The 21,513-nt window shown below is 39.6% G+C and overlaps 1 protein-coding gene across 1 annotated transcript; it reads left to right on the forward strand.

The window, feature by feature from the left end:
* The first annotated feature begins 928 nt into the window (after window positions 1-928).
* Window positions 929-21,262, forward strand: LOC139734617 (G patch domain-containing protein 2-like). Its single transcript, XM_071645400.1, has 8 exons — window positions 929-1,913; window positions 3,153-3,232; window positions 7,322-7,489; window positions 14,108-14,190; window positions 16,133-16,206; window positions 16,939-17,064; window positions 20,000-20,124; window positions 21,084-21,262. Exons 1-8 carry the CDS (start codon window positions 1,015-1,017, stop codon window positions 21,260-21,262), a joined length of 1,734 nt encoding a protein of 577 aa, XP_071501501.1. The 5' UTR covers window positions 929-1,014.
* Window positions 21,263-21,513: the final 251 nt, after the last annotated feature.

Raw genomic sequence — 21,513 nt, forward strand, 5'->3', positions numbered from 1 at the left:
TCTGGGGTATACAGACCAGCAATACGCATGTACAATGTATGTTAATCAAATGCATATTCATGCAGTACTTCGCAGACTTGTGTCGGGAAATAATCCTAACCCTTTCCCACGATCGACTCAAAAATACAAATACCTCGAAAGATACATCAGCATTTTTGCCCAAAATTCAGATGAAGGATGACATATTCATATTATACACGTAGATACATATTATGGAAGTTTCAAGGGATTTGGTGGTAAAATAAGGGAGATACGATGAGGTGAACTTTCAAGATTTGTTGTTCTTCGCTCCGCACAGTGCTTCGATGACCATTATGAATTCAAAACGCCCCTTTTCATGGAGTTAATTGCACCATATCGCCGGGCTTGTGTAAGGTAGGGTAGAGTGGTATGGCAAAATACAAGTTGTGGGGGGAGGGAGGAAGACCATAACGAAATCTTTCTAACATATGATGTCTGCAGACAGGATGTGCACTAAACATAAATGGAGATCTATCCAGTACTCTTCGTACTTACCAGAATCTGTTGTAAGACTTGGAAACGGGAAATTGCTATGCTAAATCAAATTCTTGAGGCAAAGAATGTGGATGTTGTGTGTGTGTGTGTGTGTGTGTGTGTGTGTGTGTTCCTGCCAGTAGTTTTACAGCATTAGCAGAGTTCAACCATTGAAGAATGAGAGAGTGTCATCCCACACAGGGTATAATTGATGTCATGTAGGTATGCCACTTCAATTTTTCTTACAACTGACATTTGTAAAAGATTATGAAAAATGTCAAACAAGTCTGTGAAAGCAATGATGAATATGTTTGGTATTCTTCTTGCATTTAAAGATGCTGGTATATGTATACGATAGGTTCCAGAATTTGCATGTTTTGTACTAAATAATTTTTTTCTCTCCAACTCCAGGTCGGGTGATGTGATGTATTCCTTGGAGTTGGAACTTGACTGCAGTGGCCCTGTAATCAAGACACTGTTGCTCGTAAATGAAGGATTAATCGAGTGACTTGCACAAGTATGTTGTCAGACATGGCCTCCAAGGCTGAGTCTGGCAAGGACTGTCCCACTTCGGACTTCAACAGCCCAAAGTCGGTGCGCCGGCAGTCTCGCAAGAGGAGGGGACGGAAGAGGCGGCTCGACCCCAACCCAATCTGGGAGTATGCCATCAAGTACAGTGAGGGCTCCGATTCCAGCCTTGATGAGGCGCTCAAGGACTACATGGACAATGTTACATCCCAGCAGCAGCAGGGGCAGAGTGACTCCGGCTCGGATGACACTGCCATGATGAAGAGGCTTTCGTCTCTCAATGTCACATCATCTAGCAATCTGTATGGTGAGTCCGACTCTGTCACAGAAAATCACACAAAACTTAAAAAGACAGGCAACAAGCGAAAGAAGCGCTTCAAACGAATGGCCGTAGAGTCCATTCCAGCTGCTTCCTCTTGCATGGTGCGCAGCTCATCAATGCCGGATTTTGTCCCAGAACTCTTGCACAAGCGACCACATGTCAAGAAGATGCAGCCAAGACAAAAGGAAGAATTTAAAGGCAAGGGCAAAGCAGGTCCCAGAGCCAGAGGGGAGTTTGGATTTGACATTATTTCTGCCAAATCAAAAAAGACAAGCTTAAAGCCAAGAATCAAGCCGCAAAATCCACTTGACCAACCTGAACGCGAGTCAAATGTAGGTGAAGTGGAAGTGAGCAAGGACTTGCCCAGCAGGCAACCAAGCAAATCTTTGCCAGAGAGTGGAGGCTCGGTGGAGTCTCAATCCACCGACACCACATTGTCAAAGGAGAGAACTCGATCATCCAGCTCGGATGGAGCAACTTCCACTGAGGTGCCAGAGGCTAGGAATATGGACTGTTCAAGTAATGACAGTGATGTTACTATGGCTCAACCATTAACCCCGAAGAATGAGTGAGTACTTCTTTTCAGAGGATCTCACATTTTATCATCATGCCAGTTTGCCAAGAAGAGTTTCACATATTCACAGTCTCAGATTAATACGTTTATGTGAATATGGAAAATTGAATTATTTTGTACTACTAACTAAATTTCTTTAGAAAGTTAATCCTTCCTTTTTCAAGAGAGCATTACCAGTTTCTTATCTAATTTTTGCCTGGGTTTTGACGAGATATTCAGGATATAATGTAGGTCCCTTGTGGTAAAAGGAGCAAAAACTTTTTTGTTAAAATAGTAATTTGGATTTAAATGAGTGGGATCCAGAATATTTCACCTGATCTATTGCGATTGTTCACTATCCAACCGTTCACCACCCGTTTTCCGGTATGTGGTGTACATTAGATGTAATACATTTTTTGCATACAAGGGTCCATCATCGTTCCTGAAAATGAAGAGCTGAATTTGACCAAACTTTTTGAGAGTATCAGTGGGAATGAGAGAATCGTTATTACAAATATTGGTGGTGTCCCTACAATAATGCCTTTGGGGTGGAGCCCTAGTGCCCAACTAATATTCATTTTTTCCCCCTTTTTTTGTGTGGACATTTTGATCTTCTTCTTAAAAACTTGTGGCTGGATTTTGACCACACATGACAGGAATCATCAGTCAGGTAGGGGATCAAAGTTTGTATAAAAAGTGGTGGTGCCCCCTGGAGGATTTCTAAGATGGGGGCCTAAATGTATGTACCCAAATTTAAGAGGGCATTGCACAAGGGGCCTGCAGCAAGCCCCGAATCTCAAGTTTTTTAAAAACGTTTTGCATCAGGTGGAGTGCCACGAAGGCAAAAAGTGCTGCTCATGTGAGTGCTAGACCAGGGGGTCTTCTCTTTCATTTTATAATTGGCCCATAAAATATAGCTTCATCTTGTTTAAATAGCACCCATTAGCATCAAACATGCATTCTTGCTCTACATGTAGTATAGACACATTACATGTTCTTTGACCCAAGCCAAACCTAAACCTGCATAGTCTCCTGTGTAACTGTTCTGTTGTCTGTTGAGCAAACTCAACTGTATTGCAATATCTTTTTACATTGTACTGATAGGTAAGTTTACACTTGTATGATGTACATTTCCAACTTCTGTGAGATGAGCAGTGGCTGTATAAACTGTATGGCAATATCTTTTGTCATTATACTGACAAGTATACATGTGTGCTGTACGTCAATTTGTCTGATGTACATTTCCAACTTCAGTGAGACAAGCAGCAGCTACATGTCATCAAGTGACGAGGATGAAGAAGATGACGGCTATACAAATGATGAGGGCAGAGAGGGTAAGAACCCCATTGCATTAACTTGTTCTGCTCCATTTTGGCACGTTTAACAATGTTTATAGATGCAGAATTTCATGATTTTGAATATTACTGATCTATGAAATCTCACAGATAGTTGAATAATGCCAGGGATGCCAAATTCGTAAATGAAAATGTTACAACACCTGGAGACCATAGTACAGATGTATGTGAACAGTACTATCCTTCCATGATAAAGTTGTGTGCGTCATGGAAAATGGGTTCCTTTAGACTACATGAAAGATTTAGTCACAATATCACAGATACAAACAAAAGAAAAGAAGAAAAATATGCACCCCTTCAAGCAGACATTGAATCACTTGGTTGCAGACGTGATGTCATTTGCTTTGCAATGTCTCACAAGAACCTAGTTCGAAAAGAAAACAAAAAGAAAATCTGTTCCATGCTAGGGTCCGTAGATAAACAGAACATGAAAGCCCACATTCAGGCCCTGTCTAGAATATCACTTATCTCATCATATGCTTATAATGCATGGAAAGAACCTTGGGGAATGTTAAAGCTTTACTTACAGCACTTGGGGTTTGATTCATTATGAGTATATAGCGTCACTGGGGCAACAAGACCTCATATCTGCCAAATGTTTAATGTTCAGGAGAGCAAAAAAACAACAACCAAACAAACAAAAAACAAAAACACGGCAGCCAAAGCACTTTATCAAATGGGATAGCCTCTACTTTGACATGCCGTGTTGGCTTCATTTCTTAGGTAAATCAGCTAGGATTTGGACAGGACATCACTTCACAACTGATTATCTGACCATTAATCTAGAAAGTCATTTTTTCCAAAATTTGAGATACAAGGTCTTGTCACCCCAGTGACGATATGATGTATGGTGTTTGATGATTTTAGATGTGATATTAAGTTGATTATAACATCTGCAAAGCTTTTTTTTTTTTTGAGGGGTGGGGGAGGTGTTAAGATTTTATGTTTACATAAAGAAAACAAAGGGAATTTGGGGTTCAGTTTCTTGTGAATAGATGATTTTTAAGATGATGCTGGATAAGGTGTTAGTACATGTATGTGATGTTAGGGATTGGTATTATAATGGTTTGTTTTTATTTTTACGAGAAAGTTCAAGTGGCATTTTTGGAAAAGAAATAAATAAAGTGTTAAATGAATTAAAAAGTGGAGAACAAGAGAGAGTTACTGCATTGTGACTACAGTATTAGTTACAAACATGGTAGAACTAATGACTGCCATATCAGATGAGTTTGGCATCATTTTTAAGGGGCATTTGGTTCATAAGTAATCTGTTGAATGTGCATTGAGACTTTAACAGCCCAATTAATTCAAGATTTGACATTAAGCTAATTTAGTGAACTTATGATTAGAATGATTGAAAGAATGAATAAGTGATGATAATGGTGAGTAATTATTGTGCAATGGTAGGGCCTAATTTTGTATGTATCAGTGTACACATACCTATTACCATCATCTGAACCCACTTTGCACATTTGTACTAATAAAGTAATTCATCTATCACTAAACATCAATTTGATAGATAGCATATTAAGCCAATCTGCATTAATCTCCAATCCAAATAGAATGGAATGGAATTATGGGGGAAAAAATCTGTTACTTCATCATAATTCAAGAAGTGTGTGGGGGAAAAAGAGGAGATGAAAAAGCACTCGGTTTCTCTTGCAACTTACCCAGATTAGATTTACAGGTAAAGACATAAAACGTGGGTGAAGTTATCCTGCGTCATAATAAAGTTCAAATCTTTTTGGTTCTGAAATCAATAGTCTGGTTATTGACTTATACAACGGTAGGGATGCTCGGGGGTTTCTGCTTGTAGCAGTCTCAGGTTTGTTGTGTCTTTGTTCAAGAGCATTTCTGATGAGGCCTCAGTGTAAATTGCCAACTCAGACTCTGGATTTGTACATTCAGTTGACGTTGCACCAAAGAAAAATGAGTGGGTTTTCATTACTCATTACATGTACAGAAAGACATGAAGGTTTCAGTCATAGAGGACACAATGTAGTGATAGCGAATGAATGCAGATGTGTTGCTTTTTGTAATTTGTTTACCCACAGCAACAGAATGATGAGTGATTGCTTTCATTTGTATTGCCTACATTGTACATTGATATCAATTTAATCTTCAGTCCAACAAGGTCTGTCGTAAATTGAAGAGACTATGCCAATTCTTAGAACCAATTTATGAATCTCCAAGATGTAAAGTACCATCAATATTTGCTCAGATTGTATTTCACAATTTTCAAGTGCTTGTAAGTTGTATAAACAAATTGATGAAAAGTGATGCGTGATAATCATCACACTTTATCTGGCCTCTGAATATCAAATGCTGTTGCTTTGTCATCGTACCTTGGTATTCATGACCCCCCCCCCCCAAAAAAAAAAAACAAAACAAAACAAAACAAAACAAAACAAAAAACACCAAAATATGTGTACCGTATACTCTATATACCATATTTAACAAGTCTATTTTTTCATGATACAGGACTTCTGGACAATTGCGTTAGTGTTTAAATTCACAATCATGGAGTACAGCAATCAACTGAGATATTGTGTATGTCACATTTATGTTGGGATCAGAGTTGATACTGTATGTTTCTGTGAGTACTGTAATTTGCAAATTGAACCCAATGACACGTAGCAAAATTTGTGAAAGCAAAATTCCTGCAAAATATATGGCGTAACATACATGTGCAGTTTTATGGAAATTTCATAGATTTAGAGGTACATTTGTAATTCAGACACATGAAGTTCTAGCAGCTGGCCCCAGAAAGAAATAGTGAAGATATTACAGAGTGAAAGCTGATAAGGGAATATCTTACAAAATTGTATGTACAAATGTAGGTACTGTGTACTTTGTACTATTATGTTTACTGATCTGTTGTGTACATATTTCTCTTGTTCCCTTTGTACATAAACCATTGAAACCTGGCTTTATTTAATATATCTAGGTAACCAGATTCCTGTTGGAAATGGATACACTCTGTTTGTCAATAAAGAGTTGTAAAAGTACAAAATCATTCATGAGAGGCAATTTGTGTTAAATTCTACACACCTGTACATACACACACACTTACACACACACACACACAACACACCAAGAAGTTATATTTTTTGTGTGCGGATGTGATGCTCAGTAAACTTGTCAATGTCAAGAGTGTTACAAATGTGTCCTTTTATTGACTTTTGTCTTTTATAATGTTTAAATGGATCAATTATTGTACAACTATGTACATCTGTAATCCATTGTTGAGTCAGGGACTGATACATTGTAAGGGAGTGTGAGTTGAATTGACGCAGCTGACACATACAATTCAATTACCCTCCTTTTATCATGCAACCATGGGCATATTTGAAAACTATCTCTACTTTTTCCTCTATTTTGTTTGAAGTTTCAGCTTTCGATAGTTTAACTGTATATGCCAAATATTTTGCAAAGGTTTTTATCTTCATGAATATCACAAGTCGGATGCTATTCGAGAATTTAAAAACACGCAAAAATATTAATTCTCATCCTGACATGAATGTGACATGCATGTATACATTTCTTCATTCAGTACTGTACTCCACAATCATGAATTTAATCACTAGCAAAATTGTCAGGAAGACCCGACTCTCCCCCCCCCCCCCCAAAAAAAAAAAATAGACTCACTAAATATATGGCGTATACAGTACTGTACGAGCTGAAATTTTCACGTACAGATATTTTCGTGAATTGCTACTTGGAGGACATCTTCGCGTGTTGTTAATTTCGTGGTTGCGAGGGTCTAACTGAACTTAATTATTCGCACGTTGTTATTTTCGCGTGTTGTTATTTTCGCGGTTCAAAGGCGATTTGCGAAATTCGCGAAAATAAAACCACCACGAAAATTTCAGCTCGTACAGTATCATAAGACCATATCAGCATAATGAAAGTTAGCACAGCATAAATCTAAGGAGTTAGATCCAGTATTCAAGTATCTTTGTTCTGCGACCCATTATTTCATATTCACGTCATCTCTCCACCCCCCCCCCCCCCCACACACACACATGCACCTCCACCCTCTTTTTCCTTTCACTTTCTGTGAGTCAGGTGATGATGAGCAGAGTGACTTCTACCATGAGCCAGGGAGTGTGTCGGGCATCCCAACGGTGGCACCGTGGTGGGAGACCAAAACGCTGGAGGAGTACGAAGATGAGCAAACCTTTCAGAGCATCCTCACCGGTAGCTTCCAGCACCTCTCCAAACCTGGTCAAAAAGGTAGGAATAAAGAACAAAAAGAACAAAAAGTTATATCAAGTGCAATTAAAGGAAACCCAAACCCAGAGAGAAATGTGGATTGAGAGAAAGCAGCAGCAATCACTGCAAAAGTTATGAATTTTTAAAGTTTTGGTGGTGGAACCACTGGATGAGGAGACTACTAGAGATTATGATGTATATGTGGACAACAATATAAAGAAAATATAAAGGAATTCTACAAAAATTCTCTTTTCTAGCATAATGAAAGAGCACTTGACTAACCGCTTTCAGAAAGCAGGGGGAATATTTGCTCCCCTTAACATATGTCTGTATCAAGTTGATGGAATGTGTAATTATACCTCCACCCATACCACATATTATAGGAATCACTCTGAGGTCGGGTGCCCGGTCGGTCGGGCGGTCGGGCGGGCGGGCGGTCAGTTGCAAAATCTTGTGGATCGAACTCCTCTCTCAATTTTTTAGCAATTGACCCCAAATTTGGCATGTGTGACTGCTATCAAAGGTAGATGTGCAAGACACCTTTTTCGTTAGTATCACATAATGCGTTGCCATGGCAACAGCATATTTTCATAAAAACTTGTGGATCGAACTACTCTCTCATTTTTTGAGCAATTGACCCCAAATTTGGCATGTGTGACCACTATCAAAGGTAGATGTGCAAGACACCTTTTTCGTTAGTATTGCATAATGCGTTGCCATGGCAATTGCAAATTTTAAAAAAATCTTACAAAATGTTGTGGAACGAACTACTCTCTCATTTTTTGAGCAATTGACCCCTTATATGGCATGTGTGACGGCTATCAAAGGTAGATGTGCAAGACACCTTTTTTGTTAGTATACAAATGATGCACAGGATAGAGTGCGTTAGTGGAGGCGTATAGCGCACTCGAGGGTATTTACAATTGTGAAACATGCACGAGGCGAAGCCAAGTGCATGTTGCACTACATTGTAAATACCCGAGAGTGAGCTGCATCTCCACTAACGCCACGAAATAATCCTGTGCATCATTTGTTTTATAAAATGGGTCGAAAATTTGAAAACTAACAGCATTTTTCAGCGTTTTTCACGTACCTTTGTGGGTCAAGACGTCCGAAGATGTTCTTCCCAAACATTTACGCACGTCGCACTCAGAAATCCCGCACATTATAAGTGTGATGGGGGGTTGGGTTTCCGGACACTTACCGTAAGTTCCCAGATGAAAACTTACTTATTTTACATAGAATATGCACCCTTTACCTTAAAGACTTGATATAGACTCCTCATATAGGCCTACTAGACAACATACTCTGAAAACGGCGTGAGAATTAACCTAGCTGCTAAATCGTTGCATTTGCCCTTCAAAGTGACTCTATGTACGCGTCCGGTCCCACAACGCTTGGTCTACTGTACTGTACGTATAAGAGTATACGTACGCCACACATGTTAGTTATGCACAAGGGAAGAAAGGCCGGCCGCTGGCAGCCCGAACTTGAAGTTGTTTACAGGATTGACAGCGCGTATGCATGCATGCAATTCAAAGGAGCCGCCTCGCGCACAGACGATCGGCAATAGGATTTAACACGCAGTGCAATGGGACTAGAATAACCAAAGCACACGTGACTCATTTCAGCGCTTCCTATTGGCTACATTCTTGAACCCATTTTATAATATTGCATAATGCCTTGCCATGACAACGGCAAATTAAAAAAAAAATCTTGCAAAATGTCGTGGATCGAACTACTCTCTCCTTTTTTGAGCAATTGACCCCAAATTTGGCATATGTGACCACTATCAAAGGTAGATGTGCAAGACACCTTTTTCATTAGTATTGCATAAAGCGTTGCCATAACAACGGCGTATTTTCATTAGAAAACTTGTGGATCAAACTACTCTCTCATTTTTTGAGCAATTGACCCCAAATTTGGCATATGTGACAGCTATCAAAGGTAGATGTGCAAGACACCTTTTTCGTTAGTATTGCATAATAAGTTGCCATGGCAACGGCATATTTTCATTTAAAAACTTGTGGATCGAACTACTCTCTCATTTTTTGAGCAATTGACCCCAACTTTGGCATATGTGACAGCTATCAAAGGTAGATGTACAAAACACCTTTTGCGTTAGTAATGCATAATGCATTGCCATCGCAACAGCAAATTTATAAAAAAATTTTACAAAATGTGGATCGAACTTCTCTCTCAAAGGCAATTCAATTGAAATTTGGGATTATACGATCAATATAATGTGTAATTGTGCAGGACGCCTTTTTTGCTTGTGAATAAATCTGTTGCCATGGCAACAGCAGGTTTGTTTTTTTATACCAATCATGCAAAAAAAAGTCGATTGACCTAACTCCCTGATTTTTTTGCGAATTTGACTTGAATTTTGGCACATGTGGCCACTACAGTATGTAGATTGTGCGTATCCAGGCGATTACCCCCCCCCCCCCCCCCCCCCCCCCAGCTAAATACTGGTTAGTGGTAAGGTTAGAGTAAAGATTAGGGTTAGGGTTAGGTTTAGGGTTAGCAGTTTGCGTTAGGGTTAGGATTAGGTTCAGGATTAGGATTAGGATTAAGGCCAGGGGAAGGTCCGGGGTAATGGCCCAGGGGGTAATTCAATTGCCCTAGACCCGTGCAGAACACATCTTCTGTTGATGTTGAACAATGCGTTTCCACAGTAACAGCCTTTTTTCACTAAAAAGAATACAAAAGAAAATGTGGATTCAGCTAACTCCCTCAGTCTTTGAGCATATGCCTTGAAATTTAGCACATGTGACCTCTATGGTGTGTAGATGTGCAAACTTAATCTTTCGTCATTGTTAAACAATGCGTTGCCATGGTAACAGCATATTTTGAATGAAAATCATACAAAAATAATGTGGATTCAGATATCTCCCTCAATCTTCGAGCATTTGGCTTGAAATTTGGCATATGTGACCGCTATAGTACGTAGATGTGCAAACTTAATCTTTCGTCAATGTTAAACAATGCGTTGCCATGGTAACAGCATTGTTCACTAAAAAGCAAACAGAAATATTGTGGACTCAGCTTACACCCTCAGTCTTTTAGCATTTAGCTTGAATTTTGGCACATGTGGCCACTTTGGTACATAGATGTGCAAACTTAATCTTTCGTCGTTGTTGAACAATGCGTTGCCATGGTAACAGCATTTTTTCACTAAAAAGCATACAAAAATATTGTGGATTTAGCTTCCTCCCTCAGTCTTTGAGCATTTTGCTTGAAATTTGGCACATGCGATTGCTATAGTACAAAGATGTGCAAACTTCATCTTTCGTCATTGTTGAACAATGCGTTGCCATGGTAACAGTATATTTTGAATGGAAATCATAAATATTTGGAATTCAGTCTCATTGTTTTTTAATCATTTTTTTTTTACTTGCCTTTAAATTTGGCACATGTTACCACTATATTACCTAGCTGCGCAAAATTGATCTTTCATCATTGTTGGAAACTGTGTTGCCATGGTAACAGCATATTTTGAATTAAAATCATACAATGATACAAGGTATTGTGAATTCACCTAACTCCCTATGCTTTTGAACATTTGACTTGAAATTTGGCACATGTGACAGCTGTGATGTATATAGTTGTGCAAACTTCATTTTTTCCAGTGGCAAACATTTTGCTGCCATAGTAACAGCATTTTTTAATGAAAATCATAGAAATTGCTGATTTATTTACTTTACTCATTCAGGTTTTGAGCACTTGACTTGAGATATGGCACATGAGTATCAGTGAGCAAAATATAAATTTCTTCAATGTTGAACAATACATTGTCATGGTAATTGTTATGTGTGGGGTTTTTTTCAGTAAAAAGCATACAAAGTAATCATTGCCAGTTGAGCTAGCTCCCTCAGTGTTAGGTGGGGGTATTAATCACATTGAGTGATAGTTCTAGTTTTTATGAAAAATGATTTTTTTTTGTGTGTGGAATTCCCTTTATATTTTTTTAATATAATAAAAATGCATATTCAGTATAACTTCTTGTCTTAATTTATAACACAATTGCCCTGATAAAAAGTCAGAATTAAATGGTTTAAATCAAATTCTGTCTTTACCCTTCTGTGAATTGGATGGAAACATATGATATGAGTGCAAAGCGATTGTGCAGTGGTCACAAATTCAAGAACCCACGAAGGTGTTTTTGAACCACTCGGCATGAAAAATTCATTGTGCTAAAATATATTGACTTTTATAGTAGTTGCTGTGCTGTTACCACAAAACTGTGCAGAAGTCTAGTCAACCCAAATGACTGTAATGTATGCAGACAAACAACTCTGCTCTCATTTCCCTCTCTCTTTGCCCCCATCTTGCTCCTTTTGAAATATCAATTTTTGATTGGGAAAATAGAAATTGAGATACGAAATGATAGAAACAAAAACTTTCCTCATGTTTTGAAAGAAGCTTTAGTTTATCAGGTGCTAGGATGAAGCCTCCACATGTTGCTTTGCACAAATTGGTTCTACGTGCCAAAGAATTTTGTAGTAACAGTGCCTGACTGTTTCTTTTTAGCTTTTCTAATGCAGATATGGTTGTCATGGATACAGCAGTAATTGATGATGTCATAATGCCTGGGGCACCACATTAGTCTTGTTATCTAAATCAAGCGTCCCACTTGTCAAGACGCTTATTGGAATGGCAGGCAGGAAAGATAAATTAACTTTTCATCAATACAATTGATTGTTTTGCTGATATTTGAGACTTTTGTCGAGAGGGAGATGAACAAGGGGGTTGCCTTACAACAACATGTACCCACTGAAGTTACTTGTTTGTCTGAGCTTGTTGAATGTATGCACTTTAGCGCACATTGAATAGTACAATGTCTCAAGAACACCAGTGGCCTTTGGCACCATACTTAATTGTGGTATTCAAATCAAGTGTCTCTGTTGCCAAGATGTTTATTGTGATAGCGGACCATTTGTTACATTGTTCTTCACTGGGACACATGATAATTTTACTAATACTTGAGACTGTTGTGAAGAGATGGCCAAATAAAATAGTTTCACAACAGTACGTTATTTTACAATCCATACCTACCCATCCATGTTCCTCTTTGATCAATCCTGTAGACTGCTTCAGCATGCCTTAAATATTAGACTGTCTCAAGAACAAATTGTTGTGTTAGCCCCTAGCATTTTAAGTAGCAGTCTCGCTCAAACCCTTTTAATTTGAACTGGATTAAATTTGCAGTTGTTTGCAGACATCTACAGAGTATCATGTTCAGTTCAAACTGTTATCTGGTGTGGGAACAACAAATGAGACGTACATTCAACCCTCTACAGCTTGTCTTTTGCTCTTGGCTCCTTTACGTGCCTTTCATCATGACATTGGAATGGAATGTCTTCCTGTGTCATGCAGATTTTTTTTTTTTTAGAGTAAATATCATTATAAATCACATGATTTGGACAAATGTATACCCTAATTGTATTTTACATGTCAAGCTTTCATTTTCACCATCCAGCAGGTTTTTTTGTGGTTCATTTATAAGTGTGCATGTACTGATAATTTGTATAAACTTTGATGTTATTAGCATCAATTATTTGCGCTTTCATTATGCAGCACAGTATTATGTACAACATGATGTCCTATTTGAATAATTGTCATTTATGTACATGCGCATTTATGATCACCATTTGTGTAGTGATGTCTAATCTTCATATTATTTTGAACATTAAAGATAAAAAAAAGTGTTGAGTTGATGATGTTAGAAATTAAAACTACACAATGAATTTATAATAAGTGAACAAAATGTAATATTACATGAACATATTACAGTGTAAAACATTATATCGCATTTGTTGATCCATATTTGTACCAAATTTCAAGCATCCATAACCTTTGGCTTTGTAAAGCCACTTTAAGATCTCCCTCCCTTCCAAACACTGTATGCTCCATGTATTTGGCTAGTCTAATTCTTGTGAATCCGGACTTCCCGACAATTCCGTGCATGATGAAATTCGCAATTGAGGAGTTCAGCAATAGATGGAAGAAAGTATGCAAGCACATTGCAGCATGTCAGGATTAGAACCGATATTTTCGCATCAACTTCAGCTTACGCTTTTAAAACTTAAACTTCCAGCTCACTGGTACCCCCCTCTTGTCACTATTTACCTTCTCTACAATCCCCCTATGTCACTTCCATCCTCAACTCTCCTCTTTCTAGGCTCTTCTTTTGCCAAGCAGTGATCCCTACAAGGTGTTACTGCAAACCTTTCTCCCTCATTTACTCCACCATGCAAACCTTCAAGCAACACATATTTTTGGACTAAAAAAAATAAAAAATAACAAGAATAAAATAAAAAATGAAAAATAAACACCCAAGAATAAAAACCCTTCAAAATATATGGTGTAAATACAGTGCCCCAGCCTTCATAGTTTCAACACCTACTCATCTCCACACCAGCACCGATGTGGTTATGTTTATCTTCTTCTCTTCCTGCATGAATTAGATGTACTCACAACAAAAAAATGACTTCCCTTTTAATCACGTTGGCCTAACTTTTGTACGAATACATTTAGAGAGAAATTGGTTGTGTGTTTAAAATGATAATGGTAGCACATCTTTTTTCACAATGATGCCCTACTTACTAGTCATCACTCTTATCTTCTTGTCTGCAGCATTTCAGTCTAAACTACGTGGCTGCCAAGGTCTGGAGGATCCCCAGATCATAAGGAGCTGTAGAGGAAGACTAAAACCCAAGGTAAAATCAGTCACACAGGTGTTATGTGCTTTTGAATACCGTAAATAATGGTGAATTAACTGCGCCTTTTGGCCCGCTGAAACGGGTTAAAATTCAGGGTGTGGTTTATACACTGTTACAGCCAATACCTACTGCATGTCGGCATATAGTGTGCAGACAATGATAAATGTGTACACTCTACCATTCTCAGCTCGCCTGTGGATGGTTTGGATAGTTGAATGTTCATAAAGAGATGCATTGGAGACATTTTAATCATTTGAAATTGAATGGCTCATCATGGATTTACATCAACAGTACTGCTTGGAACATCATTGGCAAGCCATTCTGTCTACGTAGAGCTAACAGAAGGAACGTTGTGCCGGTGATATTGATGTTCTTCCTTACTCCCTACCCTAACTAGAGCCTAGATAGTAATGATCTCATATATCGACTGTATATTGCTTACGCGTCACTACCAGGTCCTCTTCTCTTTGTTCAAACATAAACAGTGTGGGGCCTTGGGGAATGAACAGGGAAAGGATGTTTCAAAGCTAGCTGAAGTTGAAAACCACCTTTATGATTTCAAATGTGTTCATTCTATATTTCTTTCATTTAATTGGCCTCAAATAAAAAACTATGTTAGTCATTTTACGAATCTGAGACGTTTGCTCAACCCCGCAAAAAGATTGCTTTATCTCCTCATAGGGAAAATCAAATTAGATATTTAGTTTACAAAGGAAACTACAAAGAAATATGCCCAGGCCAATATTTTTTTCCCCCAACGGTTGAAAGAAAGGAGTGCGGTTAATATGTGGGTGCGGTTAATGCACTGCCATTTACGGTATGTGTCCAGTCTCATTCTTGGAAAATGCATTGCACACATACTCCCTACATGTAAGTCTCTGGGATTGAATGGCAATGGAACCCAAATATACAAGTGGATTAAATGAAGAAAACATCAGTGAATATTGGGGGAAATTGGATGCTCCCTCTAAAAGTTTTGGTAGCGCCATTGCTGGATAAGGGGACTGCAACAATTCGTGATGTCACAGTAGATCAAAGATATAGAAAAAATGTAAAGAGAATTCAATATATTTTCATTTTCCCAAGCATAATGAAAGAGCACTTGGCTTGCCTCTTTCAGAATGCTGGGGCATAATATTACTCTCAACATATGTTAGTAACAAGTGAAAGGATGTGTACTTTTCAACAACAACAAAAAATGGTGGAATTCTCAATCGTGGTATTGATGTCCTCCTTTGCAATGATGGTGGTACCTAAACTTTAAAAATTTTTAACCTTTGAATGGATTGACCAATTTTCCTCAAACTTCACTGATGCGTTCTACTATCTGCATTCGTTCAATCCACTTACATATTGGAATTATTCCTCAGTAGCAATAGAGTAAAACACCATAATCCTGTAAACAAACCTAGATGTCTTGCAATGATTGAGCCTGACTGCAGATCACTGATGAAAAGTAATAAATAGAACCATATATTTTCTGCTTCTTCAGGAATAAACTTAATATGAAGCTAGTCCATATACAGTGTCATGTATGAAAGCTTGCCAGTCACATGCCACTGCACTTAGCTACCTGAGAAAGGTACTTATGTAGCATCTCAATATAAGAGCTCACGTGGGTGTTTGAACTCCCTAGCAGTTGCTTTATGACCAACATTCTATTTTTCTTCTGAAGGCCAAATTGGGCAATGGGACCGTTAATCACAAACGGTAGCTCAATCAATGTGATCAATGGGTATCTCTCCCAGCCCACCCCCCCCCCCCCCACACGTCCATTTAGTGGACAAAAATGATAAGTCCTACAAATATGTCAATACTTTGGAGTTTTGTTTTGTTTTGTTTTTCTGAACAGTGCAAACCAAAGTTTCTGATGGAATATACAAAAATAGTCAGGCTTTTATGTGTTGCTAACATTTCATCTTTTTTTTTCATCCCACAGCGACTGAAGAAATCCAGTCTAGCCACTTTTAATGAGAAGATCGTCAGATTTCTGCATAATCCGTTTGAGAAAGAGTAAGTCAGTGTTTCCAACTTACCAAGGTACTTCTCTTTAGATTCTTACGATGCACCTTTCATAACACTCTAATGAGTCTGCAAGTCATGTTTGATTTGAAGTGGATTTGAAAAATAATGAGGAACATGGCCACTGAAACCTCTAAACTTTCTGAGATCCTGTGATAACGGACTGTTAGCATCTAAATGCTGTGTGAAGGGTGCATGCGGAAATGGGTTTCATACGCGTAATGTGATATAATTTGAGACATCAGAAGAATTGTCCTACTATCTTTGGCCAATACTTCTTCGGTTCATACCTGCATAAACACAAACATGGTCAGACACAAAATTTTATCTTTCCAAATACAACATGTCATAAAACTTCAATATTCTGTGGAGAATCAAAGTTTTTATCATCTGCATGATATGATATTTCTGCATGAAATTCGAATTTTAATTGCATGACTATCTCTTGAATACCATAGTTATAACAACACATGACCATTTTCTTTGTTAAAGGACATTGAGTATCCAACCTCTACATATGTCTCTTCTTTTGTTATTGAAGTGAAGGAATAAGAGATGTACAATGGCTCTGAGTCTCAACACAAATTTGTTATTCTATTTTTCAATTGCGGTGCAGGTTAAATTTTGAGGATATAATTTTGATAAAATGAAGTACGATCCGTATGACTACTTCGATGACATTTCTCTTGAACCTTGATGTCACTGCCTCTCAACTTGACATAGGTTGAAGCTGCATTCGTCCAAGACAGGAGAAAGAAACCAGGTCTTCCATCTGGCCTCCATGTATTCACTGGATGTCCGAACTGAAGGAGGGGGTCAGAAGAGCAAGTCGGTGCTGACCAAAACAAGGTACAGCAGTCTGTGAGGTCACGCTTGTGAATACACAGAACAGAATAAAACAAAACAATAAAATAACACAAAACAAAACTTCATACCCTGGCATTTGTGAGATTCACACTGACTTTAAAAGACTGTGGCATGTGTGATTATTTAACCGAAAACTTGATGCTTCACCTAGCAGGAGGTTTACAAAGTTTGTTGTTGTTGTTGTTCTCTTTCTGTTTTCTCTGTGTCTGTCTGTCTTTTTAGCTCACCTGAGCCAAAGGCTCAAGTGAGCTATTGCGATCGCCCTTCGTCCGGCGTCCGTCGTGCGTCGTGCGTCGTGCGTCGTCCGTCGTCCGTCGTCCGTCGTCCGTCGTCCGTCGTGCGTCGTCCGTCGTGCGTCGTGCGTAAACTTTTTACATTTTCATCTTCTTCTTGAAAACCCCAAGACCGATTTTCATCAAACTTGGCAGGTAGCATCCCTAGGGGGTTAGGAACTCAATTTGTTAAAATGGGCACCATGCCCCACCCAGGGGGCCCCCAGGGGGGCCCAAACCCCCCAAAATTAAGGAATCTGTAAAAATCTTCTTCTCTAGAACCAGAAGTGATAGAGCTAAGTTAATACTATGAGTTAGTACATTGATGACTATAGTTTCAAGTTTGTTCATGGCAGAATCAGGGGTGCCCCCCTTGGGACCCAGGGGAGGGGGGTGGGGAAGGGTTCTAATGGGGCCTAAATTGTACATTTTCATCTTCTTCTTGAGAACCCCATGACCCATTTTCACCAAACTTGGCAGGTAGCATCTCTAGGGGGTTAGGAACTCAATTTGTTAAAATGGGCACCATGCCCCACCCAGGGGGCCCCCAGGGGGCCCAAACCCCCCAAAATTAAGGAATCCGCAAAAATCTTCTTCTCTAGAACCAGAAGTGATAGAGCTAAGTTAATACTATGAGTTAGTACATTGATGACTGTAGTTTCAAGTTTGTTCATGGCAGAATCAGGGGTGCCCCCCTTGGGACCCAGGGGAGGGGGTGAGGAGGGGTCCTTATGGGGCCTAAATTGTACATTTTTATCTTCTTCTTGAGAACCCCATGACCCATTTTCACCAAACTTGGCAGGTAGCATCCCTAGGGGGTTAGGATCTCAATTTGTTAAAATGGGCACCATGCCCCACCCAGGGGGCCCCCAGGGGTCCCAAACCCCCCAAATGAAGGAATCTTTATAAATCTTCTCTAGAATCAGAAGTTATAGAGCTGAGATAATACTATGAGTGAGTGCATTAATGACTGTAGTTTCAAGTTTGTTCATAGGAGATCCAGGGGTGCCCCTCTTGGGTAGGGGGGTGGGGGGTGGTTGGAAGGGTCCAAATGGGGGCCTGAATTGTACATTTTCATCTTCCTCCTGAAAACCTCATGATGGATTTTTGTCAAACTTGGCAGGTAGCATCCCTAGGGGGTCAGGATCTCAATTTATCAAAATGGGCACCATGCCCCACCCAGAAGGCCCCGGGGGCCCCAATCCCCCCAAATTAAGGAATCTTAAAAAAATTGGGCCCTTATTGTACATTTTCATCTTCTACTTGAGAATGCCTGGTCAAATTTTGGTAGAGCTGTGTGTAATTTAGATTAGTGACTGCGTGAAAGGTGAACTTGCGATACTCAGGTGAGCGCTAGACCCGCGGGTCTCTTGTTTCTATTCTATTAGATTTTGGTTTACATACCAGTACATTGCTGCAGAGCATATATAGCCTGTCATATTACACTCATGTTTGTTTTCTTGAAACAAAATCTTGCGTTGCAATGTGTCGTCTGTCCTTATAAAACTTACAGCTGAGGTGTACAGCTGTACTTCATTTCATGCACAAATGCAGAGCATGTATTCTCTTTGTGGCTTCCATTTATTGGGTACAGATCAGCATAATGAATTTAACCCACATTTGTTTTCATGAAAAAAAAAAGCAAAAAAATAAACAAATAAAAAAATAAACCTGCATAGCAATGTCTTGTCTCTCGGTATGAAGCTTACATCTAAGGTGTGTTTGGTTTTATAATCACAAAATGTCAAGCAGGTACTCTTTGTTGCTTTAATGTCTTTCATTAGAATCTGAGAGAGGTACAATATTATACAAATAGTACATGCTCTATGATACACTATACTGGATTAGAGAACGACAAATACTAAATTATCCTGAGTGCTGTTTTATTTCACCGAGGCCGCAGGCTGAGGTGAATAGAACTGCACGAGGGATAATTTAGTATTTGTTTGTCGAGTTCTATAGTCCAATACTGGTGCATCAATAGAACATGCACTAATTGTTATAGTAGTCTTTTCTGTAGGTCTAGGCCCTAAATAGATCTAACTTTAGACTCACCATACCGGCACTGATTTCTTGCACGCAGAGTTAACCACAACCTACGTACTGTACTGTAGTGTAGTTTACGTACACAGCGCGCGACACTAGTACAGCCGCGTATGCGTATTGTACATCACAGAGCAGACTCGCGTGTAAACTCCTACATTCTGCGTCCAGTGCTCTACGCGCGCATACGTTGAAAGTCTGGCCTTGTCTTACTACTCAGTACATCCCTCCCTGTGCGAATCTCTGCGTACATAAAGCGTAGGCACGCGCTGTAAGCGTTTGGTATAGTGGCACGGTCGTGCCACTATACCGGAATTTTTGCACAATCACGTGAGGCTATCCAACCAATCACAACGCAAATTTCACTCTACCTTAGTTTACTATAACACCATATCATGTGTAAATGTTTAGAAATGTTGCTGATACAAGCGTGTTGAAACTTGAAGGTGATATCCATTTCAGACGTGCAGATATAAAGTTAGTCATAAAGATGCTGGGGGGGGGGGGTCAGTCTAGTGCCCTGTGGATAGTGGCAAGATTGATTACATATAGCCTACTGATAATAATGCATTAACAGTCAAATATTTTTATATGTTCACCAGACACACCATCAATTATGAAGGAGGAGGGGGTGGGGCGGAGATGGTTCTGAAAGGTCGCCAGTCCTTTTCCCCACAATTTGCCAAACGCAGAAGAAAGTCACCGCCGCCTGGGACTCCACTTGAAGGTAGGCAGAGACCTTCATACGGACTCTGAAGAATGTACTCATATACGAACATACGCCTCATATAAGATTGTCCTATTCTTGTTTTTCAATCACTTCTTTTGTTATCTTATGCAAAGACTTTCACAAAGAATAGACTCTTTGTTTGAATAAATGACTTTCTTATTCAGTTGACATGAGATTTACTGTCGATATCAAAAATTTGGTCCAAGCGTGAGGTACACACTCTTTACCTGAGCTCACCTGAGCTGAATGACTCAAGTGAGCTTTTGGCGATTGTTCGCTGGTAGGCATGTGTCATGCCTCATGTGCAGACTTTTGCACATTGTCATCTTCTTCTTGAAAAAAAAAAAGGGGGAGGGGACTAGATATCGACCGAGCTTGGTAGGAATCATCATTGGGGAGAAGATATGGGGGTGGTGCCCCCAAGCGGACCCTTGGGATGGGGCCCAAATATCCCAAATTAGCTCATTAAAAAAAAAGGAAAAAAAATCTGTTTACCTTTACCGTTTCTTCAAAGCAAGTGGCTGGATTTTGACTGCACTTGTCAGGAATCATCAGTAGGGGATGGGAATATAGTTTGTACAAATGGTGGTGGTGTCCCCCGGGGGGCCCCTAGGCCAGGGTCCAAATACTCCAACTTCAGTGGGTGTTGCCCAAGGGGCCTGCAGCAATTGAAATAGAAAATTGAAATAGTTTACGTTAGTTGGAGTGCCGTGAAGGCAAAGTTTGCTGTTCATTTAAGCACTAGACAAGGGGGTCTTTTGTTTAATTTGGGGTACTTAGTATTACTTGGATCTTTTTTGTTAAACCTTGCGGTAGTTTCAATTTAAGCCTAAGCCCTACATTCTGATGATCCTGATCCAAAAATCTGTCAGCCGATGATAATCTTGGATTTGTTTAGTCTGTTGAAATAAGAAGCCACTATATTGAATGGTACCGTCATTGCGTTCAATCACCAGGTGCTGTAGGCGGCGATGCTCTGCCCATCTCTTCAACCAGCGTTGGCAGCCGTATGCTACAGAGTATGGGCTGGACCCCTGGAACAGGGCTTGGGGCTGACAGGACCGGCATACAGGAACCAGTCCAGGCGTACCTGAGGCCCAAGAACAGGGGACTGGGTTACTACAAGCCCACCTGAGTTTCTGGGGATCGTTGATGCGGTCAAGGAGCATGTGGTCCCTCTGCATTGTGGATGCACTTGCACCTGGTCCAGAAATTTGAAGTGCGAAGGAAGCCAGGATGGGAGTCACTGGGTTTTCTTGTTCTCTCCAGAAATACATCATGTAAGACCATCAGCTCTTGGCCCAAAGGCTGCATAAAACTTGATGCATGTCTCACTTGATACCATGGCCTTGCTGGTGCAGCGATGTAGACTTATTAGCTGAAACT

The sequence above is a fragment of the Diadema antillarum genome, unplaced genomic scaffold (assembly GCF_040938485.1).
Source record: "Diadema antillarum isolate AM-2024a unplaced genomic scaffold, OU_Dant_1.0 seq00000533_RagTag, whole genome shotgun sequence".
Lineage (NCBI taxonomy): Eukaryota > Metazoa > Echinodermata > Echinoidea > Diadematoida > Diadematidae > Diadema > Diadema antillarum.

Excerpts from the sequence above, each read along its gene's own strand:
- LOC139734617 (XM_071645400.1), top strand. The coding sequence starts at position 1,015 with ATGTTGTCAGACATGGCCTCCAAGGCTGAGTCTGGCAAGGACTGTCCC. Across the intron at positions 7,490-14,107 it reads CTCCAAACCTGGTCAAAAAG|CATTTCAGTCTAAACTACGT; the intron begins GTAGGAATAAAG and ends TCTTGTCTGCAG. Across the intron at positions 17,065-19,999 it reads TCGGTGCTGACCAAAACAAG|ACACACCATCAATTATGAAG; the intron begins GTACAGCAGTCT and ends TATGTTCACCAG.